This window comes from Scardinius erythrophthalmus (assembly GCF_964197995.2).
Source record: "Scardinius erythrophthalmus genome assembly, chromosome: 13".
Lineage (NCBI taxonomy): Eukaryota > Metazoa > Chordata > Actinopteri > Cypriniformes > Leuciscidae > Scardinius > Scardinius erythrophthalmus.
The window spans coordinates 24,592,416-24,620,126 of NC_138233.1; the positions used below are offsets into that span (position 1 = coordinate 24,592,416).

Genomic DNA, 27,711 nt, shown 5'->3' on the forward strand with positions numbered 1-27,711 from the left:
TTTAAGTTGTACCTGCTATTGTGGGAAATTCATCTCCCATCATTTATTTCCCATTAGCACTCACCACTATTGACCGACTGCAATAAGATATTACACAACCATTCCTGAGCAGACTCATGTCCATATGTTTTAACAAAACATTTCATTCTTATACAGCGCACACTTAAAAAAAATAAACAAGCTATTCAATTGACTTGTCTTGGCAACATTTGCACATTTTTCTTTATATCTCCAATGGTGAAGAAAGTGCACAGTGATTTAGTTGCTGAAATTATGGCATTCAATTGTAAGCCATTATTAGTAATTTACAAAGCAAAAGAGACATATGACTCAGTTGCAACCACGTTAGTTTAAGGGTGAAAATGAAAATATTCAACAATATAGTGCAAACCAGCAACAAATGAATGGCCCAAAAAAATATGATCCAGAGAATCAGCAGATACAAGAGTTTAAAAAGGTAGATGCCCCAGATCATCATTAAACCCAAAATTTGCATTTAAATGAAATGTGAAATTCCTCGGAGCGTTACACAGCCTCAGGCATAATGATGAGACTTGGAAAGGGGAACCTTTCTCTGCACTCATTTTTTTCTATTACTCGCAGAGTGCTATACTGGGAGAACCTCATGTGCTGGAGACCCTCCTCACATCTGGGAGACTATCTCTCCAGCTTTAATTGAATCTCCCCTGTGAAGAGGGCTGACTCAGCCAGGCTTGCTTTATTGAGATGGAAGAAAGTTTGAAAGGCCATCTCAGTTTTCAGTGGGTGGCTGAGTTGGCGCTTGAAATTCAAAAGATCCTTCAATTTTGATCTAGGAGATAGAGTTTACCTGGAGAGGAGCAGTGTATCTGTGATCTACATGAACAAATGATCTGTCCCTCTGATTAGTGTCTTATACTATTGGAAAAACAGGTGTAAAACATCTATGTGGTGATAATGAAAAATATGATATACTGTACATACACGCTGTTGTTTAAAAGTTAGTGTTAGTCTCTTATGGACAATTGGACAATTTTAAAAAAGTTGAATAAGCTGGTGCTCTCAACAATATCTTATTTACTTGGTATTATAGCAAGTGTCTCAAAAAAGGGATAGTACACCCAAAAATTAATATTCTGTCATTATTTTTTCTCTCTCATATCTTCACAAACCTACAGTATATGTAAAAGTAGTCTCTTATGGACAATTGGACAATTTTAAAAAAGTTGAATAAGCTGGTGCTCTCAACAATATCTTATTTACTTGGTATTATAGCAAGTGTCTCAAAAAAGGGATAGTACACCCAAAAATTAATATTCTGTCATTATTTTTTCTCTCTCATATCTTCACAAACCTACAGTATTTAAGACCATTAACATTTGTATATATTCATACTTGTCGCATAGGCAACACTCAAGAACCAATGATGTTTGGCGTCTAACCTGGTGTGACTCGTGACAAACCCAGTTTGTGCATGCACACATGAGATATGTGGGCTACGGCAGAAAGGAAGATTTTCAGTGGGTAACAACTTGAAATTCTCAAAGCTGTTTTTTTGGAATAGATAGAACAAGGAATGACTAGTACGTAGCCAGTCAGATTAGAACTAGCATTTTCACTAGCTTCCAATATCAAAATGTGCCCTAGTCTGCAAGCATGCTCTCTGAAACTGGGATTACTTCCATCAGTGTAACTTGAGATGGATATAGGCAGACAGAAGAAAGGTTTTACCACTGGAATGATCCTCCATATCAGCACAGATAAGACATTGATCACTGCAAAAAAAAAAAAAAAAAAAAGAAACATTATTCTTTGTCCAGTATCACCTAACAGCAGCAATGACACCTCCACATCTTATGTTCTGTGAATCATCTGCTTGTCCTTTTTGAAAGTTCTGTGGCCATTTTTATAGGTTAAAACAAGTAATATTTTAATTAAACTGTACTGTGTGATGTGTGTACTTTTTCCTGAATTGACTACATCAAGATTTGCTTCTAAAGGAGCGTAATATGTAAATACTGAGGAGCCTTTTTTCCTTTTCGGTTCTTACATGCCACGACAGAAACTCAAGACAAAATGTTACTGGTAAGAAACAGGTTTATTGAAACAAGTCGCAGTGAGCACCAGTGGGTGATGATAATGGAGAATGTCTTTGAATAATGATGGTGAGATATACTGAGAGTCTGTGGTTCTTTTGCACATGATGGAGGTCGTGGATTAGATGACAGGAACCAGAGAGTGATAAGTAGCTGATTGATGACAGGAACCAGGAAGATGATGGAGACTTTGGAGAAACAGGACGGTAGACGAACACACTAAACATCAATCGTGGGAAGGTAAGAGTAACAGAGTAACAAAAGAGTCCTTACTCAAACAAGACCAGACAATGTGACTGTGAGGTGAGTGCTTTTGTGCTAATGATCAGATGACGTGCAGGTGATTAGTTACTCGGTGGCAAAGTCTACTTCTAGATGTGACCAGGGGCATCGGGGAATAGGCAAGAGAAGGAGCTTGCCGGATGGAAGATGGCGTGGGCTCTTGGAGATGGCGCAGTCTGTGTATCCCTGGACAAACCTTCTCACATCCCTGGCCATGTTGGGTCACCAGAAGCGATCTTGTAGCAGTGAGAGGGTGCAGTTGGCCCCTGGATGGCCAGTGCCCACGGAAGAATGTGCCGAGTGCATAAGATTATTGCGTTGTGACCAGGGAACGACCAGGTGGACACCACGGCGTAGATGGCTCGGGGACACTGGAGGAGGAAAGCTGCTGATGGATGGAACACTGGATGGGGCACAGGGTGATCTTTTGAGGTAAGATGGGCTCCGGGTCTTCGGTTTTCTCTTCAGAATTATGGAGACGGGATAGAGCATCAGCCTTGAGATTCTTTGTACCGAGACAATAGGAGATGGTGAAATGGAAGCGGGTGAAAAACAAAGCCCATCTTGCCTGTCTGGGGTTGAGGAGTTTAGCATCTCTGACTTATTGAAGATTTTTGTGATCGTGAGAACTGAATCTCTCCTTAGCACCCTCCAGCCAGTGTCTCCATGCCTCCAAGGCGAGCTTGATGGCCAGTAGTTCTCGGTTACCAATATCGTAATTAACCTCCGCCAGGGATAGTTTTTAGAGAAGGTGCATGGATGGAGACGTGCTGGATTCCCCTGCTGCTGCGATAGCAGTACTCCGACCCCTATAGTGGAGGCGTCGACCTCGACGACAAACAGCTTGTTGGGGTCTAGGTGGATTAGGAGCGGTGCACTTGTGAACGAGTCTTTAAGGCTCTGCAAAGCCTAGTTGGCAGCTGGTGTCCAGGACAGAGACTTGGGCTTTTTCTGAAGGAGGTTGGTCAACGGGGAGGTGAAGGATCTGTAGTTATGGATGAACCGGCATTAGAAAATCCTAGGAAACGGAGCTCTTTGATGGTGGTAGGTGTGGGCCAGTTCCGGACTGCATTCACCTTCCCCTCGTCCATCTGGATGCCATGTTCACTGATGTTATAGCGAGAAACCGGACGGTTAGTTGATGGAAGGAGCATTTCTTGACATTGAGGAAGTGGTGATGTTCTGAGGCGTTGGAGGATCAGGATATCATTGATGTAGACGATCACGGTACGATGAAGGAATTCCCGGAGCACCACGTGCATAAAGTCTTGGAATGCGGAGGGGGCATTTAGTAGAGCATACGGTAGGACCAGGTACTCGTAGTGTCCAGTGGGGGTCACAAAGGCCGTCTTCCATTCGTCCCCCTCACGTATCCGGAAGAGGTTATACGCGCTGCGGAGGTCAAACTTAGTGAACACGGCTGCTCAATGAAGTTGTTCCAGGGCTGCTGGGATGAGAGGAAGTGGGTACCGGAATTTTACAGTGATGTTGTAGAGTGCTCGATAGTCTATGCTAGTGCTGGGCGGTTTGACCAAAAATCAACATCACGGTTTTTTTCTAAATTATACCGGTTTCACGGTTTTTACCGTTTTTTTTTTTTTTTTTTAAGCATGATGGGTGTTAACCACATTTTCTACTGAGTGAGAGAGGAAATACTGCAGTAGATTTACTTATAATGCCCTATTTTATTGTCATGAGTGAATATTATAGAAAAAATCCACACTAATATTAATAATACAGGTTTGCAAGGCTGTTTACAAAAAGGGTGCCAGCAGGACGCGCTTTAGGAGCGGCAGAAACAGTGGTTTCCCCGGTAACGGCTGTACACAAAGCAGCAACGCTCATAAACACTGCTTTATCAGGAAAGATAAAGAAAGATTCAATCGTAATAACAAAGAAACTTTTCTAAAGACCGTCAGTTCACTTCAGATACGTTAATACAGTATAAAAACACGCGCGCCGCGAGAAAAAAAGACACTCTCACCCCCACACGTCTCGTGCCCATTCTAGTCAATGCTTGTGTTTCAGATCGAAGCTTCCCAGAAGCGGCTCTCCGCGCCGCTTCGCTAAATATAGGCGCCTAGTCTATTTTGCCGCACGCGTGTGGAGGACGGAATAAAACCTTGTCGCAGCTGTAATGTGCCGCAGACGTGTGTTGTAAATGAGGGGTGAGACTGTCGCGCAGCGCCGCGTTCCGATTAAAGCGACATACACCGGTATTGCGGTATATTAAAAATTCATATCGTAACAAAAATAAACAACGGTATTCGGTATGAACCGGTAAACCGCCCAGCACTAGTCTATGCAGGGCCGCAAGGCTCCGTCCTTCTTTGCAACGAAGAAAACACGAAGCAGCAGGGGAAGTGGAAGGGCGGATGTAAACTGTTGGAGAGCCTGTTCAACATACTCCTCCATGGCCTTCTGTTCTGGGAGTGATAAGGGATAGATCTTACCGTGGGGCACTGGCTCATCCGAAAGGAGATCGATGGTGCAGTCCCATGGCAGGTGTGGTGGCAACAACGATGCCCGTTTGGGGCAGAAAACGTCACTGAAGGAGGCGTAGCAGGCTGGAATCTCTATGGACTAATGTTCCACAGGGCCCTCTATGGAGGTTGAATGGACCGTTAGAGGAATCACAAGTTGAGGCAGATGTGGAAAACAGCTATCGTCCCACTTCAGGACTTCTCCGGTGGTCCAGGAGAGATCCGGATCGTGTTGCACTAGAATTATAGTGCAACAGGCGCCCTAGAATTATACCAGCGATGGAATTCTCCAGAACCAGGAATGAGATGGTTTCTGTTTAACGGTCCCTCTTGCAACTGGATAGGTCCCATGGTGAAACACACATTGTTCCTGTTGAGAGGTTTGCCGATTATCGAGTGGACTTGATAATGGACCTTGTTGGACCTCTTCTGGAGGTTGAGCTGGCAGCAGAGGGAATCGGAGATAAAGTTCCCAGCTGACTCAGAGTCAAGGAGGGGGTGTTCTGGAAGAGAAACATGTGAGGCAGTAAGGATGACTTCAGTAATAAGTGGTTTCATATTTACTGATGAGGAATGGATGACACTCACCATTGGTCGTGGTGGACGGATGAGACCGGCATAAATGATGTGTCCACCATCGCCACAGACATAGACCCTGGGTCAGCCTCCTCTGCCACTCAGTATAAGACAGACGAGTGTTATCCAGTTGCATAGGGACTGGTTCTGGAGAGCTGGTAAACTCTGGCTGGCAAGGCGAAGAAGGTGAAGGTTGGCCCTGTAGGTCTTCCAAGCAGGGCTGCATACGACGATTGGTTTGGATTGCGAGATGAATGAACTGTTCAAGACCCATGGCATCGTCGTGTGCAGCGAGATGCAGTCGCAGTCAAGGATTTAATCCCTGCCGATAGGTGGTGAGGAGTGAGCGCTCGTTCAACCCACTGACTGCCGCTGGAGGCTACTGCTGGTGAATGGGAAGTAATGATGGGTGATGTGGAAGTGGTAGAGGAAAGTGCACGCTTGAGGACATACACAACCTCCTGGCAAGGATCCAGGGAACTCATTCTCACGCTGTGTTGGTCTGGTCTTCTGTTATGGAACAGAGACTATGTCACTGTGTGTAGTCAGTGATTTTGTGCTGACTGTGCTGATGATCAGATGACATGCAGGTGCGGGTGATTAGTACTCAGGTGACAGTGATCTCTGTGATTGTGTGGTGGTGGAGCCTGGCTGATCCCTGACAACTCTAAATAGATTAGAAAGCCCCTTGTGGGCCAAACTCATTTTGTAGCTTTCAGATTTCATAAGTATCTGGTTTATTTAATTCACTCAGAATTTAAAAGGCTTTTGAAGTAATTTGCTTGCAAAATCAAAAGGTGCTTTGAGTTAGAACAAACTGTGTCTGTGTTTTATGACTTTGGCAAATGTTTGGCATTTGTTGTGCTAAAACTAATGTCATTTGTCAAACTGTTTCAGGTGCTGTTTGCTTTAGTCATTTCTTCTTGTCTGTCTATGTTTATTAGATTATGTCATAACTCATATCCTGTTGATGTATGTTGCGGTCGATGTGTAGTCATTTAAACTTCACAGTGATGATTGCACTTCTCTTAAATGGGTGTCATTCTATCTGCCTGCTGCAGGTATATGTATCAGTAGAGCTCCTCATGTGGCTGTTTGTACGTTCAAGAGAATGTAAAACACATACTGGGCAGCAACCGGGAGGATTGTGTCCTGTCTGGAGGTTTAACATCCATGTTGGTGGGCTCATGCTGGAATTCTCCTCTCTGGCAGAGCTGATGAGAATCCAACCAGTCCAGCCACGTTTACTGTAAACCTTTACCAGACCCCCTCTCTCTCTGTGTGTGTGTGTGTGTGTGTGTGTGTGTGCGTGTGTGTGCTTAATGTGGGCACGCTTCCCAACTGCAGAGCTGCTGTTATTGTGCCAGCATGGATTTATACGTCTGTGCATGTGCCGAACCTAGACACTTATTGCTGTAACAAATCTCTTAGCTTCATATGTGAAAGAAAACAGGAGACAATTCATTTGACATGGAGCGCTCTCCAGCAGAATGAATCAAACCTCTCATAAGTGCCCTTGGAACTTGAGTGAAGTCTTAAGAGCTTATAGTTTTGACACTCTTATAGTTCTGACACTCTTATGACATTCTTAACCTTGTTAATGTTCATGTTAGGTTAGGTGGAAAAAGAAAACTAGCTGTGTCTTGTCAATATTTCCATTATTATTTATATCACCCTCACCCTCATGTCATTCCAGACTTCTATGTCTTTCTTGTTTCGTGAAACACAGGAGCAGAGATATTCTTATTATGGGGAGATCTCAAACTCCACAGCTCTATTTGAGAAAGTGTACCGTTCAACTTCATGTGTGCCTTGATAACAACATTATGGGCTTAAAGGTATAGCGGAGGATTTTCTTTTTCCGGGTGGGTAGTGTAAACTATTGGTCCACCTAAGTGTCAATCATTCTGGTGATATGCTTACGTAAAGCCGTCGTACGTGCTCGTCCCTTAGTTTTCGCTTTCTGCGCATGCGCACTTTCAGGTGTTTATGTGTGGTGAGGGTGGTGAGCTAGAGCTATTCATTGAATCTCGCCGTTTCACCGGGTCCTTTGAAAATGTCTGAGGGTCGCAAGAGAAAAAGTTTGTACGAACCTTATGAGAAGAAGAGAAAGGCCTCAGAAGAGAGAAACAAGATCAGAGTGTTTTTGGGAGATTGTTTCACACGATGGCGTGCGCTGAAAACACAGGTTGGGCTTCCCACTGATGCCTCAGTCGCGAAGTTTCTACTTGACAGGTAAAGTTTGGCATGCTATTTGGAGAAAAAGTGCAAATCTTCTTTTGGAAAGTAATCTTGTATGAGCGATGCCGACAGTTCTTGTAAACAGAGCGTGCACGAGGAGAACCTCGCATACGTTTAATAGGCGTTCCCTCTCGGGAGCAGGTAGAGTGTTGCGCATGTGCATTTTTTCAAAAAGTGGAGAGGGCGGTTCTTATCTAAAATTCGGAAAGATCCTCCGCTATACCTTTAATGTCATTGAATTGCTGTTGAAGTTTGACTGCAGTGCAGTCACTGTTTGCGGACAGCATAGAATGTATGAGAAGTGCTGTAAACAGACTCCAAAATTCAGCATACTGAAGCTTCTCCTCCTTTGACTATTGAAAACAAAACTGCCTCTTGTCTTCTCACAGTGTATCGCTGTGTTATGCTTTTTTTGTGTTCTATACCACACAATGAATACATTTTATTAGGGGGTGATGCTGTTGAATTACAAAAAGAACAAAAAAGCACTCTTGCGCTAATGCATCTGATCGCTTTTTGTGATTAATCGGCTAAAAGTTGTTCACTGAAAATTTTACCTTCAGATCTTGCTCTCAGTTTGGGTCTATGTACATAGCGTCTTATGTACTAGCGTCCTATGTACTATGTCTTTAGCGTTTGGGAATTTTTCCCAAATTCTTTTTTCCACCTGGATTCCGATTTAATGGTTAGTAATTTTAGCAGTCAAAAAGCATGTCTAATTAATTGAAGTCATAAAATGTATACAATTTAACAACAATTTATTAAACGTTTAACAAACAAAAAATGCTATGTCTTATGAAATCTGTTTTATTTTTTCCCCAAGTTCTGTGTTTACTTTTTTAATTAATCTGGATTTCATTTTAATTGTTTAATTTAATTTTAAATTTAATTAAATTTTAATTATGCTTTTTCAAATATACCTACCTTTCATGCAGTGTATATAACTGTTTTGTAAATTTTGTGCACAACAAATAAATGTAGGCCCTATTGTCATATTCGAAAGAATCGATTCTAAAATACCAAAATGAGTCATCAGCAATTCCAGTCTCACTTCCTAAATCTACATAGGAACTGAAAATCAGATATGATAATGGACATTTAATTTCCAAAACATGCTGTAAGCGGTCGACCAATCACAACAGACTGATCCATCTGACCAATCAGAGCAGAGTTGGCTCTTAGAAAGGAGGGGTTTAGAGAGACCAGATCTTTTATTGAGACGATTCAGACACTGTGAGAAAAGAGGTGATTATAGAAATGAAAATGTCTAGTCAATTGAATTCATAAAACATGAAGTCATGGACAAGAAGAACATGCAGACTTTATATTTAAATAATGGTATTTTTGCAATTTAATATTCTTGTCCACTTCACAATTTGATTAAATTGTACAGCCCTACTTTAGATTTTTTCATCAGAAATTGGCACAAAATTCCACAATTCCATCTGCATTTTCTGCATTGTGGAAATCATAGGGCCCAATGTACATTCAAATATGCCATGAGTCAGGTTTGGAACAATATGAGGGTGAATATATGGCAGAACTATCCCTTTAAATGAGATTACATTGTTCCTTATGCCAGGTTAGAATATAAGAAAAAGGCTGCATTAATTTGAAAGAGATTATTTGTCACCATAAAGTGCAATACAATACAGTAAGGGACATAATTTACCTTGTCCATGTAGAGTAAAAATTGGTTTTAATTATGGGCATTATGTAAGCCGTGAATTTATTGTTTGGCACACTAGGGGTGAAGACTGAACAGACATAAAAAGTTACTTTTAACTCGCTAACTCTTATGTTCTCCACTCCCCTGCAATCAGCAGTGTTTGTTACATGAGTTAAACCAATAAAAACTGAGGGTCTATGAGCAGGGTTCCCACATAGATACAATACATATAACACCAGTTCTTCAGGTTTGATTTCCAGGCCTGAAAAATAATGTAAATTTCTATAGTGGATATAATTTTCCTTTTGATCTGTGTGTGTGTGTGTGTGTGTGTGTGTGTGTGTGTGTGTGTGTGTGTGGTGTGGGTGTTTGTACATTCTTTGTAAAATAATTTTTTACATCCTTACATCTAATAGAACTGGATTTGTCATGGATAACTTTGTCTGGGTCTTATATATTGAGAGATCCTTTCTTTTTTTTCTTTACCTTACTAGCACGTTTCTTGTTTTCATATAAACTGGCTGCTGAGCTCATTTGTCATTTTACCCTCCTCTGTGACACATGACATTCAACAACAGTTGTAAATCTTTCCTGCCACGTTACAGCCGGTCTCTCACGTTGTTCCCGGGGTTAATAGATATCACACATCATCCACTGAAATACTGTATTTTCCCTCCTTTTAAATTTAGGCTGACCTAATTTCATTGTGCAGCTATTTTTTATTATCTGTACAGAGAAAAAAGCAAAAGCAAATCATCACAACAGCCTACATAAAATAAACTGATGGGCTATGAGGTAAAATAAATGCTGTGTCCTGACCGCTCCATCACGTAACCCTTGTTTCTCCTCGTTTCACAGGGCCGCTCCGCATCTACGGGTACATGAATCTGAGTTCCATCAGCCAGATGCCTGAGTTGGAAGAAGTAGATACCAATGAGAGGTTAGAGCACCACCACCATTGTCAGTTTTTTCCTTTAACTGTTTTAGCCGACCTTGATCCCCAAGATGCCTTATAAATAGACCTGGTTCATGCATAAATCAATGAAAGTGTTTTAACCCCGCCTGAGGCCTTTGCATGAATTCACTTGCTTGGTGCAACATTGACATACTACCATATGTGCACCTGCTTTTTTGAAATGTCATTGCTGTAAATGCACTGGTTCCCTCAGAAATAGCAGGAATGCAATGTCTCTGGGACTTCTTGGGAAGCTACAGCATCAGGGGGGCTTGAAGGTCTCCAGAGGATGTGGGCCTGTTTGCTCAGCAGGACAGATGAAATATGGTCTTTCTATGTTGGTATTAGCTTTCTGCATTCCGGTATCTACTTAAAAACCATCAGTATCCTGTAACATCACAGCTTCTCAAGCTACTAAACAACACAGTAATGACACTTATAAATAGCATGTGTGTGTTCTTTTTTTATTTGTGTTGTTGTCAGATCCACTGCTGTCAGTGAGATGTTACGGTGCTGTTATGTTGATGTTTACTGTATGTTCAAAGTGCTGACTACAGGTGGTCTGATAAGCAAATTTCTCTGCAGATTCGGTATCTGATTAGCTGATTATTCAGAATTATGTCAATAGTTTGGTTTTCTTAAGGGGAATAAAACCTCTCCAAAAATAATGCTGTAACTATACAGGGAACCCTCTTATTTGGTACACTACTATAATATTAGAGGTTAAAATTAAGAACAGTTATTATACTAGTATTTTTCCAGATATAATAATTACACTCAAATAAAAAGTGAAATGTTTGTATGCAACTTGGTTGCACATAAGGTAATTTTCATAAACATGACAAATTTATTCGAGCATACATATATAATTAACTGTAAAGGCCCTTGCACACTGAGCGCGAAATTCACGTCCGAAATTTTCGCACGTTAAAAAATAAATACAACCTCACATTATGTCAATCACACTTTCACACTGCCTCCGAAACTTTCGTCCGTCAAAAAAAAAAATCGGATCGGGTTCAATTTTCTGCGTTTTTCGCATCCGTAACAAGCATTTGAATGGTGTTTTGACAGTTTAGAGCGACAGAATGACGGATACGAAAAAACGCATGCGAAAATTTCGGATTCAGTGTGCAAGGACCTTAAAAATCTCTAGTTTTTTTTTTATAGCTAACTAACAAACTGTGAACAAACTTTCAAGTAGTTTTTTTGGGTTATAGTGCACTTTTGCACAATTTAGCCTATATTATAAAGCTTGTTTTAAGGAGAATTGGGTTGTAGCTCATTGTCTAGGTTACTGTGATTATAAATAGGTGTCGTTTGTGTTTTAACAACGTTTAGCTCAAGAATATTGATCCGGTAAGTTCGAATAGCCTATGTGAATATATTTCCAACTTCACTGAGCTCCTTGAGTTAACTGCATTTCTTTCTTTTTGAGTCCAAGTTCAAACACTATGAAACACTCCATTAACGTACAGAGCTCTGAAGCACTGCCAGTGGGACATTAAACAGGAAGTGTCTGTCCGAGCTCACAACAGGTTTTGCGTGGGAATGCAAAGGTTTTGCGAGGGAGCGCAACATTTCTCAGGGGAATGTACAAGTTTTGCGAGGGAACGCAAAAGATTTGAAAAAAAAAAAAAAATTCTCCCATCCTAAAATTTTTTCCATCACCTTTAGGGGCTTTGTACAAATCCACTATGTCAATTCAAATTTCTCTACTGAATGTGAAATATGAAAAAAGAAAGGGAGATTCATTCGGGTACAATGTCATTCTTACAATTCGAATGAAAGTATGGTAAAGCTAGACAGCTCCGGCAGCGATCCAAGCCTCTAAGAATTCTATAACAAAAGTGTCAGATCCCCCATTGAGGAAACACAACACTGCTGTCTGAGTGTGTGATTATTACTGCACCTGCAGTGTCACGCTTCATCGGGGATTTCATCTCCAAACATTTTCATTCATACCGGCTAACATCGCCGATACCACCATGTGCTCTATATCACAACAAACCACATGGCAATATCTTCCTCCTTTTAGTAGTTTATCTGCATAATGTCCTTCTCTCTCGGGAAAGGCTGAACTCCTTATCCCTTTGTCACTGTGTATGACATTTTGGATCACCACTCTTCTTGAAGAATCTCTTCAGAGTGTCTTGGAAGCGACTGCAGTTTATGCAGTTTATGCTGAAGAGGACAGCTGAGGGTATTCCAGGTGTGTGGCGTGCTTAGATGAGGAATTCTTTGATGTAGTGTTTTGAGACTATCATGGTGGGGTAACTTTAATCAGAGCAGGCATGAATTAAGAAAGAATGATGGTACCACTGCAGAATAAAATTTGAAGACCATCATTTTATAATTAGAGCCTGTCCTCTGCATCATCATAAGAGGTAAATCCCAGGAAGATTCAACTGAATCTATGTGAATGAAACAAACATATTTCTTTTTTCTTTATTTTAAAAAGGATTTTCTAAAGAGACCACACTGCCCAAAGTGCCCATAAAAGAGACACATTTAAAGCGAACATTAAATGAGAACAAAGGACACAGACAGAAGGATGCTTTTCCTTTCCCTACTTGAGCATGTTGATAGCATCAACATCTTCAGACATGCTATTTTAGAGATGTCACTGCCTTTTGATCTCCGCAACTCACCCTGCAACTTACTCGGCTGTTGTGAACTTTCCTATTGAACTGACCTGTGAACTGCTGCTATGAGCGGGGCAACAGATCTATACACGACCTGGCTCTCTCTTTATGAGATGCAGTTGAGAGAAGTCATGCACAATTTATGTCCTTTGTTTGAAATAGCATGTAAAACCTTATTTCATACGACACAATTTAATTTTGTTACATAAGAATAGCCCTGCTTTTTATACGATCTCTATAACTAAAGGTGCACGGCCTCTTGTGTGTTATGTACAGTTCTGTGTTAGCCAGGCAGAAAGACCAGAAACCTCTGTGTGAGCTGCTGGCTCTTTTCCAGCGGCTCAGAGCAGAGGGAGGCCCCAGGGGACAGGGAAACCCAGCGCTGCTCAAACGGGAGCGCTGCCTTTTTGGATTATTCACTGGATCTGCTCGGCTGCAATAAATCTACCCGGACGCATAGTCCACCTCACCCTGGAGATTCCCAGCTGTAATAATGATAACACAATCAGAAACAAACAGCAAACAGCGAGCCTTTGATGCTGTTTCTGGAGGAATGATTTAGTTTAGTTGATCAAAAGATAAGCTGTTCGAACACTTTATAGTCTTAAGCAACTTGTTGATTAATGGAAGCGTCTCTATTAAAATGATAGTTTGTGTTTTTGTGTGGTGTTTGGTGCTGCAAAAATTACACCCACAATGCAAGGGTGTTTTGGGTGCTTTCCAGGGCTTTGCTCATTGGTTCCTTGGATGTTTGTGGTAGTTGCTATATGGTTGTTTTCTAGCTTATTATAAAAGAGCTGGTTAAGAGATATATGATATTCGGATATATATGGTATCACTATGGTTCAGGTCTATCCTTTAATGTACTCTAAATATATAGGTGTTTGTTCAAATTACTATTGTGAACCCATTTAATATCAAATTGTTGTTACCAGCATTAGGGATGGCGAAAACTAAAAAAATTCTTGACCGACCACCGAGCCTCATTAGCCGGTTGAAACAGGTTAACCGATTAGTTTAAAATATGCTACGCTATTTGAAATAACAGCCATTTCGAGCCGCGCCTGCAATTTCGCAACTCTGTCGCATCTCTCTGCCGCCCTTCCACTCACGTCACTTTTTTAAAATCCCCTACAGCGCGAAACATGAGTCCTGCAAACGCGGCGCCGAGGAGCTTGTATGTAATCGGAGGACAAATGGCTCCTTAGTTTCGAAATGGTTTGGGTACAAGGTGATCGCGTTGAAAATAAAGGCGTTTGTCTAGCGTTAGAAACTCATTTGAAACATTGCCGCGTCTCATTTAAGAAAATGACAGCTCCGAAGAGACGCCGCTTTAACCTCGAGTGTTTTAGCCTGTAGCCTTTACTTTTCGCAAACCTTGTGAGCGTGCGAACCCAAACGCTGTGACCTCGCGCCAAATGTTTTTATTGGTTTATTAAGTAAAAACAGGCGAGTTATGAAAAATTGAGTTTGAGGGATTTGTTCACTTCACACAAAAAGATCTTGGAATGAGATGGCTAACTGTGGTAGTGTTTAGTCCACTGTCTATAATAGCCTAATTTAGAGATCACTTTTTTTTTTTTAACCGCCTACCGAGTACCGACAGCTTTGATCGGTTAATGTTGATACGGTCAACCATCGGTCAAACGGTGCATTTTTTTCTCCTTCGGATCGACCAATGAAACAAACTACATGTCACTTCATACAAGTGAAAGTATGTGGTTTATTCTTGGTCACAGTCTTATCTAGTGGGAAACATTTGAGTCCAAAATGGCCCAGTAGAATATTACAAAAAAATAAAGTAATTTCCTCTCTCTCTCTCTCTCTCTCTCTCTCTCTCGTGCGCATGCGTGGGCGTTTGTGGAGTGAGTGCGGGAGTGTGCGGTGAGTGCGTGGAGTTTTCCCTCTGTACTCTTTGTTGTTTTGAAGTTATATAGGTTTTTGGTGTCTTTTTTCTTTTTCCTTTTCTTTTTCTTCTTCTCTCTCCTCCTTTCTCTTCATTGTGGGGTTATTTTAGTGTTTGGTAATCTGTGCTGGGGGTTAGTTTTGGGCCGCGTGCTACCTGTAAGGGAACATGGCGGGCCCAGGTGCACGGGTGTTGAATACACTCACGCGGCGTCATGCAGTGAAGGTGGCGTCGGCTGTGAGTGTTGAGGACTGTTGTTTGGCCATAGGAGAAATTGTTGGGCATGAGAGCATTCTGTCGGCATCAAAAATGAATAGTGCTACTGTAATTTTTTTAAATGCAGTAGAAAAAGCAGATGAGTTAGTTGAGCGAGGAATTGTTGTCGATGGTTTGTTTATACATGTTCTTCCTCTTGCAATGCCGTCTAAAAAAGTTACGCTGTCTAATGTGCCTCCATTTATTAGCGATGAAGTGTTAATTCAGTCTCTTTCTCGTCACGGCAAATTAGTATCCCCGATCAAAAAAATCCCAATTGGAAGTGGATCCCCATTACTAAAGCTTAGGAATTTTTTTAGGTAATGAGACAATCATACAGAAAAATTGGGATGGTGTTATTGACAAACTTAAAGGTCGGTTGGCAAAGTGGAAGTGGTTAGCCCCAAAAATGTCTTACAAGGGGCGAATTTTAATTATTAATAACTTGGTTGCTTCATCCTTATGGCATAAGTTAGCTTGTATTGATCCACCTCAAAAATTTTTATCAGATGTTCAAGCCTTATTAGTAGATTTTTTTTGGGATAAGTTACACTGGGTCTCTCAGAGTGTTTTATATTTGCCTAAAGAGGAAGGTGGTCAGGGGTTAGTGAATTTGCAGAGCAGGACAGCAGCTTTTCGTCTGCAATTCATACAGAAACTTCTGTCTGGATCAACTCGTGTCGGCTGGAGAGCTACTGCCTGTGCAATTCTACAGAGTTTGGGTGGGTTTCAGCTGGACAGAGCTCTTTTTTTGATGGACCCTCTTAAACTGGACCTTGCCAATGTCCCAGTGTTCTATCGCAACCTTTTTAGAGTCTGGAGTCTTTTTAATCATCAGAGGACATCATCTTCGGACTCTCTTTTTTGGTTGTTAAATGAGCCTATAATCCATGGAGGCCGATTGGACATTTCTTTCAGAGACCAAAAATTTCCTGGACTAAGTCATTTACTATGTAAATCTAAGACCACTACACTAGGTGGTTTGGTAAAGGTGGCTGGTCCCAATTTCATGAACACCGAGAAAGCTGCTTTACATCTTGGTTTTTTTTCCACTCGTAAAGTTGATGAATTTTTGACAAAGTTGAGGTCTGTTTTATCATCTGAGGAAAGGGAATCTCTAACAGACTTTCATACAGGGGCAAGGATTCCTAATGCTGAGGACTCCTTTCCAGATACTGTTTTATTACCTAAATTAGATGATTGTATGGGGATTTTTTTCAAACTAGGTGAATCATTGTGTTTAAATTTTCTTTCAACTAATGGAAAAAACTTGTACAAAGCTTGTGTTCTGTTTTTTAACAAAAAAATATTGAATAACAAGGTGGATACGCCATGGCGTTCTTTTTTAAAATTAGATGAGGAGGTTAAGCCCGAATGGAGAATCTTGTATAAACCACCGTTAGAAAAAAGAGTTGGAGATATGCAGTGGAGAATTCTCCACGGTGCAATTGCAGTCAATGCCTTTATCTCTGTGTTAAACCCTGAAGTGAGTTCTGAGTGTCCTTTTTGTTTTAAGAGGGAAACAGTCTTTCATGCTTTTTTGGAGTGTTCCAGGTTAAATCCTTTATTCAGTGTATTAAGGAGTATTTTTGCTTGTTTGGATGAAACCTTGTCAAATGAAAGTTTCATTTTAGGTGTTAAATATGTAAGGAAGAAATGTAATAGATGTCAATTACTGAATTTTATTGTGGGTCAAGCTAAATTAGCAATGTACATGAGCAGGAAAAATATGATTGAACGGACAGTTGGACAGAATGTTGTTGTTTTGTTTTTTGCTCTTGTGAAAGCCAGAATTTTAATTGATTTTAATTTCTACAAGTCAGTAAATGATCTTGCTTGGTTTGAGATGAAATGGTGTGACAAAGGAGCAGTGTGCTCTGTTGTTGAAGGAGAAGTGGTCTTTGCACACTTCTTATAATCATGTTTTATTGAATCCATTGGTTGTTTGTTAATCTGTTTTTGTCTTTTGTAATAAAGAGTAATTTAAAATTCTCTCTCTCTCTCTCTCTCTCTCTCTCTCTCTCTCTCTCTCTCTCTCTCTCTCTCTCTCTCTCTCTCTCTCTCTCTCTCTCTCTCTCTCTCTCTCTCTCTCTCTCTCTCTCTCTCTCTCTCTCTCTCTCACACACACTTTTTTCTCTCTTTTTTCCCTAGCATTTATTTAATACTTAACAAAACTTTGTTACAATACTTTGAAATCATTTTTAGAATGTAATCAGACATAATAAGTTACTTGTTCAAAAATGGTGCTCTCTTTTTTCCCACGGGTCTCAATTGTGACCATTTACATTGTAAACATTGTTCTGTGAGCAAGATTTATTAAGCTCCAGAGATATTATTAATAAATTAATTATAGACTGTTTAATCATTATACTTTTACAGTGGGCGTTGAATATGTTTTATGACAGGTTGGGCATACTACTTTTTTTTGGCCCAAGATATGCGGTACACAAATCTATAGGCTACTGCGCACATTAATCTTTTTACTTTATTAAGTCTAACACATGTCAAAAGTAGCAGTTGTAAATGTTTAATGACAGGTTTGGTATGCATCTGGTAACACTTTAGAATAATGGTCCATCATTAATAGCAGGAAGTAATGCAGGATAAATGAGTAGTAACACGTCAGCTACTACTATTATCTGGAAAGTAACTGGAAACAAGATTAACTAATCAGTAAGTAATATCAAATATATGATCAAAAATTGCTGAATGAGATTGGCCTAATTAAGAACTAATAACTATAGTAACTATGAATTATAAAGAGTTAATTAATTAACTGCTAATCACAACATTAACGTGTATGAGATGTGACGTTTTTTTTTTGCTCATGTGGCCAGTAGAATATGTGGTCAATGTGGTCATAAAATGTATCACTAATTAATGAAGTATTACCTAGTCAATCTTCAAGAACTACTAGTGATCTCTGGACCATTATTTAAAATAATGGTCCACTAAATATTGGTCACAAATGTAACTCGTAGGATTAAATTGATTAAGTAAGAGCAATAGTAATATTGATGCTTGCCTACAAATAGACCACTGATTATTTTTGTGGGTAAACAGTGTGAAATGCTAAATTTAAATGATACAGATTCCATAATGAATCTGGCCTTAGTATTTAGAAGGTGTGATTTAACTACAGCATTTCAGCACTGTCAGAAACATAAAGTGGAACAGAAAACACAGATTTATTATCATGATGTTATGTGTAACACTGATAACATTGAGGGTATGGAACGCCGTTTTACTCAGCATGACAAGAAAAATGGCCTAACATGTCTATTGCAGTACATAAATCTATAGGCTCCTACACACATGTGCCCATTAACTTTCTCAGATGAGTCTGACATGTGCCAAAATGGGGAGAAAATCTGAGCTTTGACATGTTTTCAAACACTCCTCATCAAGGGTATAGGTTTCTGACAGCCCCCACAATACATTCAGCGTTGATGACATGACATCTAAAAATGCCTGTAAATTACCCAGAAGTGTGAAGCTTACAAGCCCTAAATGATCCACATTTGAGTCCATGCCAGCCATCCTTTGGAGATTCACACTCTTTCACATTCATCCCAAAAGACTCTTTTATCCTCAAGGATGGAAGAGTGACATGTGCCCTTAGAAAAGGCATGCTTGACATGTAGCCCAGCCCATTCCCAGGTGCAAGTTATTAACAGATTTCCCATTTAATTACTGTCAATATGCAGAACAGGATGAACAAAAAAAAAATGATGATTTATAATAGTCAGGCAACGCATTTCCCAATGCGCTCCTATTGGATGAGAGTTCAATTCCATTGAGATGCCGTATTCATTCAGGGATGCGAAGTGTTCATCTGCAAAGGGAATTGGGGAAATGATATCACATCTTGGATGTTTGGAAAGTAAGCCTTGTATTTGCACTTCTAAAATTGTGCTCTTTGTCTCATGTGAATTTTCTCATTCTCTTGAAATACTTCACCTGAGGCATTCAGCAAATAGCAGTAGTGCTCCAGTGAAACCAGGCTGATGCATATCCTGTGATAAACAGCCTTGAATGGACTGAATTTATACCCTTTAAAACACTTTTATTATACTATAACATGCATTATACAGAATCTATACTGATTTACTGTACGTCAAGAGTATTTCAGTCTGCCCTCCCTACCAGTGCTGAAGGTCGTGTACGTTGTGTGTGGCCTTGTATACGAATCTATAGCCGAATGAGGTCTAATATTCACTGACCCCGTGGACAAAAGCTAGATCCATTCGCATTGTCACTGCTGATTTATCTCATGATTCTGCAGGGTGTCTGCTCAACTTACTGGTCTTGGAGAGCAAAGGCACATTTGTCAAAAAAAGATTACAAAAAAAAAGAATAAGCAAAGGCTAGGGCTAGCTGATTTATTGGGGCAGCATGTCAGAATAAATTGCAAGATGTTTTCCAAAGTTTACTTTGGGCAAAGTTTGCATGGTGAAGGGAAATGTCCCTGGCTTTCTGAGTTGGGAACATGACAATGAAAGAAATCATGGAGGAAGAATGTGAATTGGAATCATAGACTGTAAAAAAGATGGACAACGAACCTCCGCTCTCTTCCATTGTAAAAAAGTGAAGCCGCCAATGTCCCAATATGGTGCTGACATCTTTGCGCTGATTCAGGACCCGAGTCTGCGCAGTAGTGATTGTGAAGTGGCCTCACCCACACTCCCGCAGAATCTCCAATCTCCTCCCGAAAATCCAGAAAAACAGTCTGGATCAGTGACCCAGAGAAGCTGTCAATCAAAGCTGTCAATCATGAAGTCACACTCCCATTTTTATAGCATCAAATAACTAACGAACACTTGAACTTACATCTAACGTGATAAAAACTACCTAAAATGGCAGAAACCATCTTTGGAAAAAAATTTATTGGAAGTGTAATTTGATTGTTTTTGTTTGTCTCTCGTCCTATAATATTACATGTAGAGGGTGGGGTTTATGAGCTATACTGGATCCATTTTGGCGTCACTTTTTAGGACTTGTGTGGCACACTTGATTAGAACGGGCCATAATTTAGTTGTCATTGTTAACTATTTAGCTTTTTTTTTGCACTGTAGATAAAGAATAGTGATATGGCTTGCCAGAAAGACTTCTCATTTAGATGAAGTGACAGGCTTATGTGACAAAACTAAATGTCCCACCATTCTCGATGGCAGCATGAGGACTGAAATAGAGGCCAACAGTTGGGCTCCAGAAGTAAAAATCCCATTCATTTTTCTCCATAGGGAAATAGATTTTAACAACAACTTGTAAACCTTAAACAACAGACTTACTGTGAGCTATGAGGTTGTTAAATGATGGTATATGCTTTTGTTGAAACCATTTAAAACCATTTTTTATATATATAATTATGTTTAAGAGTTGTTTCCTGTTGAAAAAACTATACCTTATCCATGATTCAGCAAAATAAATCTCAAAATCAATACCTAGAGATTGGCATAGTTTTATTTCAGTTAGCCTAATAGCTGGTTTGATTTGCATTGAGAGATGATCTTAGGGAAAGTACTCCATGCCAATCTCTAGGTATGGTGAAGGCTATGTGATGATGTGGGGCTATTTTAATTCCAAAGGCCAAGGGAACTTTATCAGGATGCATAGTATCCTGGATCCATGAAGTAACTGGCCTTTAAAAATAAAAATCTGCCTGCCTCTATGGGAATTTAACATAGGGGTGTCCAAACTTATGCACCCTGTATTTTAAGGAAGAACATTTATTTATTTACGATACATTATTCATTCACAAAGAAAATTGGTGTCCTTAAAGGTTGGATTTTTCGTAATTTTCTAAATTTTATTCCTCTTTTTAGTCAACTTTAGCATGGGTGTCTAAACTTATGCATAGCACTGTATATATATATATATATATATATACACACATACTGTATATATATATACATACGCACACACACATATATATATATATATATATCATTAAATAGTTGTACATTTCTCTATTGTTTTTAATTGTATTGACATTCACAATGTAAATGCAATTGTAGTTTTTTATCATTAAAGCCATTAAGTACTCAGTCTTGTATCCTTTGTCTTTTTGACAATTAAAAAAATTGCTTAAAATCAAAGTTTATACATATAAACTTTAATAAGTTTAACATAATGTTGTGATTCACCTTGTTGCCGGTTGGTTTGGTTCATGGCTTCTAACTTTTAAATGAATACTTTTTTTTTTAATCCCTATGGGAAAGATGTATGGGAAAAATACTTCAGAAACCAAAGCCATTGAAAAAGTTGACAGGCACTGTTGCACTTCACTCTATACATTCAAATGAAGCAGTTTATGATTTTAAAGCCATGTGATCAAAACCCATGCAAGTTCTAATGTTGTTCATTATCCACACTATTAACAAGTTTGCTTAGTTAATTACAAAACTCACAGATTCTGATCATATTAAGGTTTGTTAGGAGAATTTGCTTCACCGCTGCACATTTAGAATTGCAAATGCCTGCTTTTGTGAGGGTCAATTGTTCATTGATCTTGGTAAATTCACACTGTGCACATTGTGCCTTTAATCAGCATATTTGTCCTTCACGAGTGTTGCTGTGAAATCAGAACACGTTGTTGCCCATTTTGCACAGAGAATTAATGAAAATGAAGGGCCTAAGTTCAGGTTTAGATTGTCAGCGGTTCCACTCTTGGACGGTTTCCCAGCAATTGAGAACAAATTTCCTTCTAACCTTCATATCACTATCAATTGAAAAACAACAGGTAGGGCTGAATACGTGACGTGGCAGACAACATGAAACATCAAACCGGCTACGCTGCAGTGCTGGGCTTTCAGAGTACTGTGTTTTTTCTCCAGCTGTCTTTGTTCCATTTTTGGTGGATAATTTTTTCTTTCTTTCTTTTCTTTTTTTACACAGGGCTGCATAACTTCACTTTTCTGGCATTAAAAGTTCTCTGTATATAATAAATAAAACAGAGATTGCAGCAAAAAAAGCGTACTTCCCCCTTTTTGACTGGCTCAATATTTTAGACGTTTTCTCCTAGCAGAGAAAGTAATAAATTGTTAAAATAGTAGTGTTTATGAATAGTACAATTATATAATAAATAGTTGATTATGTTATAAGTAGATTTAGGAGGACTTTAATTTAACTTGATCTGTTGCCATTGTTCTCAGGGAAAAGCGTGTTTTCAGTTAGAGTTCAGTCTGGAGTCTGGGATTTTTGACACGGCTCTCACACCGAAAAGAAAACATGAAGGACTTAAGTACCATTTGGCCTAATTACATGACATCATATTACAGATAGACTACTCAAAGTCAAAGTCCCTCTACTGACTCACAGCAGATGTGAGTCTGTCTTCTGCTTTTGGAAAATCAAGAGTCCATGTCACAAAAAATAAATAAGACCTTTGTAGTATATACGTTTTTATATTCATTTCTATTTGGCTTTAATTTATTTTTTATTTCAGTTTTAACTCTAGAAATGTTAGTACTTATTTCAGTTTGTTGCCAAGACATTTATAATTTTCATTTAAATTTAGTGTTTTTTTATTATCTAATATTTATATTTCATTTTTATTTCAGCTTTATATAAATTACAGATCATTATTTGTAATAGTTTTAGTTTTAGATTAAGTTAACAATAACACTGATGTCTACTTCATTTAATGTAGAGTTTTTATATTAAGGCCCTTTTCAGACTCATATAATATGCGCTTGTGACACAAAAGCTCCTAATTAGTTTAAATGAGAAATTATAAAGCATTCCAACATGCTGTCTAGAAATGTGGTGTTTTGCAGCGGAAGCTAACCAAAGGGACAGCGTGTACCAAATGACCTATGGTCGACTCACTGAGTGCTTTGATTGAGCCGCTATGTTCTGATTGCACCCTCAGTTCAATTACATTCTAGGGGTCATAGGTCTCACCAGTCATTACACACAGTGAACACAGCCAAGTGACATTCTTTTTCATTCTTTGCTTAGGGGTAAAAAGAAGTTTGGAGTACGTGAGCAGCAGTATACTGTTAGCAAACATCCCGACGCCGACCACACTGCTGAGTTTAGATGAATGTGTAAATTATGCCACATGCTTTCCTCTACATATCAAAATAAATACCCAGCAAAAAGTAGCAGTAAGAAAGCAACTGATTTTAGCAATGTAAAATCGCTCTAGTAAAATCATGTCATGTTTGTTTAAATATAACTTTATACAATGAAAAAAATAGTGTCAGTGTCCGACCTCAAGTGACTGAACAGAAGAAATTATCCGGGAAAGATTTTCATGTCAAAGAAGGCGGGGCTTCAGGGCACACCTACCTATTACATCACGACAACGGACCAATGGTTTCAAAAAAGAAATATTTCGCAAAACTGCAGTGGAATGCAATGGCATTTGTAGGTCACCTGACGTAGATGACACGGTATGTTTGGACAGAATACGAGACAGAGTTCTTTATTAAATTCATAAAGGACAAAAGAATTACAGGAATACTGGATTCTAAACCTCAAAGAAATGCCACAATCAAGACCTCGAAGCAGATATGAGGGAGAAACACCCAGAAACACCAGCCGCTTAAGTATAAGGGTCGTTCCTTACCATTAATGCTTGGATAACACACATACGTCTCCTTCAATTAATAATAATGGCCAGTGCAGTGGCTGGTATATACGTAAACCTACCAACATCTGTCGCCATGTTTTTTGGAATGATTTATCGCGAGAGGAAAAAATTACATAACATCGGTTAATGGAAACGGCATCATTTCGCAATAGTTTTTTGTCAACATTTAGAAAAAATCACAAAAGTTTTGCGCAAATCTGTAATGGAAAGGCGCCTACTGTTAAAAAACTTTCTATGGACTGTAGACTTATGTTCAATGGTATGAATATAAAATTAAGTTTTATTCTAGAGGAGCGTGTTCATTTAATCCCGGCCAGTCAAATTTCAAGGACATATAAGCAACTGCTTACCTCACTCCAGAGATCATTTTTCTTCATCTCCCTCCTTATTCAGATCTCCTTCTTCACTTCTTAGCACCTATAATATTCGATTCTCTGTCTATTTGTATTTCTTTCTTTACTCTAGTAGTCTCTAGCCCTGCCATAATGGATGGATGCCAATTCAATGTACAGTATCTCACTCTAGGATTAAATAAACTCTTGAAATTAACAATATATTGTCACAGAAAGTAGCAGATCCAAGTAATCTAAGTGAAGGGTCTAATTCGAGGTTATTAAATTCACACTGGGCATTTAATGCTGTCTTGTCTTTTCTGATTTATTCTAATTTGTTTCTTTAAACAACAAATTCACGTTAGACATGACATGACATTTATTGAAAGATCAACACAGATTTCTACTATGTCTTTAGACAGGTAGAGCTTTATAGCTCATGAACAAAAGAAGTGTCTAACGTTCTATGGTTGAGCTGACTCTCTATCAGTTATCTCAAATTCCCTGCTGTTCATTTAATGTGCGGTAGGGGGTTATCTCTTCTTAAAGCCTGCAGTCAAAATAACAGGCTTTAGCCTACAATTACATAGTCAGTGTCAATCTTGAGGGAAAACAATGCGTCGGATAAGAGCTACTTTTGAGTTTATAGGTTATACAAGAGGCATTGTGGTAATTTTTCTATCTAACTCTAAAATACACAAGAAAATGATTTTCACAATGTGGTTTACCATCTAAATCTCTGTAACATGATGGTTTTTCATGTTAGAATATATGCTCAGAACTAATGTGAAAATATTAAAAATATACTTTTTTTGCCCACTGTGATAAAAGAAAACGAATATGATACAATATGGCTAACTTGTTGAATTGTGAGATTAATATTTTATCCAAAAAAGCAAGATATACACTATTATTCAGATGTTTCACAGTAAAAAAAAAAAAGAAGAAGATATTTTTAAAGTCAGTTTAATGTCATTTAAGTTGAAATGACATTTTTACAGTGTTGGGGATGGTAAGATTTTTTTAATATATATTTTTGAAAGTCTCTCACCAAGACTGCATTTATTTGATTACAGTATAAACAGTAATATTGTGAAATATTATATCCATTTAAAATAACTATTTTCTATGTTAAAATATTTTTAAATGTAATTTATTCCCGTGATGGCAAAGCACAATTTTCAGCATCATTACTCCAGTCTTCAGTCGCATGATCCTTCACAAAGCATAATAATATGCAGATTTACTGCACTAATAATGTAAATAAAAACTGGAAACGAATGCACATACAGAAATATAAATGTTTCAATCATTATAACACCATTGATTAGAAACAAAAACTGCTACATGTTGGTAAGATTCACGTCATCAGTAACATAAAGAAATGATCTTTTTCACAAGGAGGAATAGTCTTTTTCGACCACACTGTGTGGGCAATGTGCTTTCTATTCCTGGGCAGTGCTCTTACGCAGCTGTTTCCATGGGAATTGATGTGGCAAAACCTTTCTTAAATGTCAACATTTAACAATTAGCAAATCAAACTTACTTTAAATGCATTTTAAAGACAGCATTTCTTCACTGAAAATTATGCACCAGTAGTGTCTTCTGGAACTGAAATGTTTGTGCTATTGTTAGTCGCCTTCAAGAGTATGACACTTATCAGTATTTTCTTCGTTCCATGCAATCAACTGATTTTGAATAAGTTTGTGTCTTCTCTCTGTTACCACAGCAACAGTTTGGTGAAGACGGTTGCTCTCATCAGCTTCCTGTCACTGGTCATGCTCATGAGCGTCCTGGGTAACCTGCTGGTTATGGTGGCCGTCTGCAAGGACCGGCAGCTCAGGTCAGAAACCGCCCATCTCCGCACACAGCTCTCCACTTATCTGACAGCCCGGGGGAAAACATCCCTTTTTAGCATTTCATTTGTGCAGCTCAAGTGAACTGACATGACTCATGTTCGAGGTAATTCTTGCTGAATGGTTCTTTTTAGGTTTTGCAGGGTTTAAATCTGAATGGCAGACATTGTTATGTAGTTTCTTCTCACTCTGCAATTTTTAAAATAACATAATTCATGTGTTTCTATTAAAGGATATAGCAGACTTTCAGAAATATTCAGATCAAATTCAGACAGTTCATCTTTATTCATTATAACTTTACAGGGTGACAAATAAAGAGCTAAAATTACTCATTGCTTGGTTCGCCTACATGAGTGAGGACATTTTTTTTTTTTTGTCAAACAGATGGAATGCTTTTTAATTGGGATGTTTTTAAACCAGTGAACACCACAAACATCACATAATTAATTCAATTAATAATTTAATGTATAATTACTAGTGTTTGTGGTGTTGTTTTCCAACAGAAAGGGATTTCACTTCCTGGAGGAGGATGTGCTTTGTTAGTTTGGATTTTACAAAAGACTAATAGAATGGAAAGTTAAATCATAGACCCTGCAGGGGGAAAACATACATTTACCAATTAAAACAGTATTCCCAAGAAAACATGTTCTGTTGAGAAAACACACATTTTGATTAGAAAAAAAAAGTGGAGAAAGAACTGGGAATTTCTTTAATATGTATCCAGTAAACTGTGATAAAAAAGCAATATTATACAATATGACTTATATGATGAATTGCAAGATTAATATTTTATCCAAAATATTAAGACACAGTATCAATCAAAAGTTAGTGATCTGTGTTTTTTTATTTTTTATTTAGTTTTTTAAAAGCCTCTTATGCTCACCCAGTAAAAACAGTAATTAAAACAACATTGTACTGTAGGTTTCTTTTGTCTCTCAAGCCTGTAGGCACCATGCTTTTGTCATGAAATCTCTGAAGTCATATCAATTATCTACATTCATCAAGGTTACCAAGAAACTCTTTGAAGTGTCAAAGATGGAGTCATGCACTAAATGTTATGTCATGATGATACTGATAAATGTCCTTAAAATAGGCCGTCCGAACACTCCTCCGTCATCTAATCTCGTCTTTCACACATAATACACAGGTTAATGGTTAACATTGAAGAAGCTCATCAAGAGTGGGAGTTTCTTTTCTTCTTCTTTTTTTTTTTTTAGTTTAGCAGTTCACCAGCTCATAAACACTTCTACATAGTCTCTTTGGGTTTCATTTCAGTGTGTATTTAATTAGGAGCTTGTTAATTACTCCTTTGGAGTCCTGCTGGGTTCTTGGAAAACTATGCTGCTATTGTTTTTATATCAATGAATGCCACTGGCTGAATGGAGTCCTTTTTTTATCAGAAATATTCCAAGTCTGACAGGAAATAACGTGGTTGTTTGCTTAAGCTCCAGATCTCCACCCACACTGTATCATATCTTACTGTAATTACCATAATTCCAGACTGTCTAGAAAGTGTCAACACCATCACGAATGTGAAATTCGAATGAAGCCGCTGATACACACCTTCTGAGACAGTCAATTTCCTTCTGAATCTGTAAAACGTCTTAGGTTCTTAATTCACCCAAAAGTGTCTGTCCAAAAATTCTGTCATTATTTAGAAGATATTTTCAAGCATGTTGGTTACTAAAATTGTATGGACAAAAAACACTGAGACATTTCTAATTACAGATTACCTTCTTTTGTCTTCCACTCTCCCTTCAAACTGAAGTATGGAAGTAATGCATGTCAAAGCAGCTTTTCTATTATACATTTTATAAATAGTTATTTTATGTGCTAA

At 38.6% G+C, this 27,711-nt stretch overlaps 1 protein-coding gene across 1 annotated transcript in view; it reads left to right on the forward strand.

The window, feature by feature from the left end:
- The window catches only part of htr4 (5-hydroxytryptamine receptor 4), a 111,055-nt gene that overhangs the window by 19,452 nt on the left and 63,892 nt on the right, over positions 1–27,711 (forward strand). The window contains exons 2-3 of the mRNA XM_081382394.1: positions 10,185–10,266; positions 25,748–25,861. Of these exons, the coding sequence (XP_081238520.1) occupies positions 10,185–10,266; positions 25,748–25,861 (196 nt within the window). The remainder of the gene's footprint in view (positions 1–10,184; positions 10,267–25,747; positions 25,862–27,711) is intronic.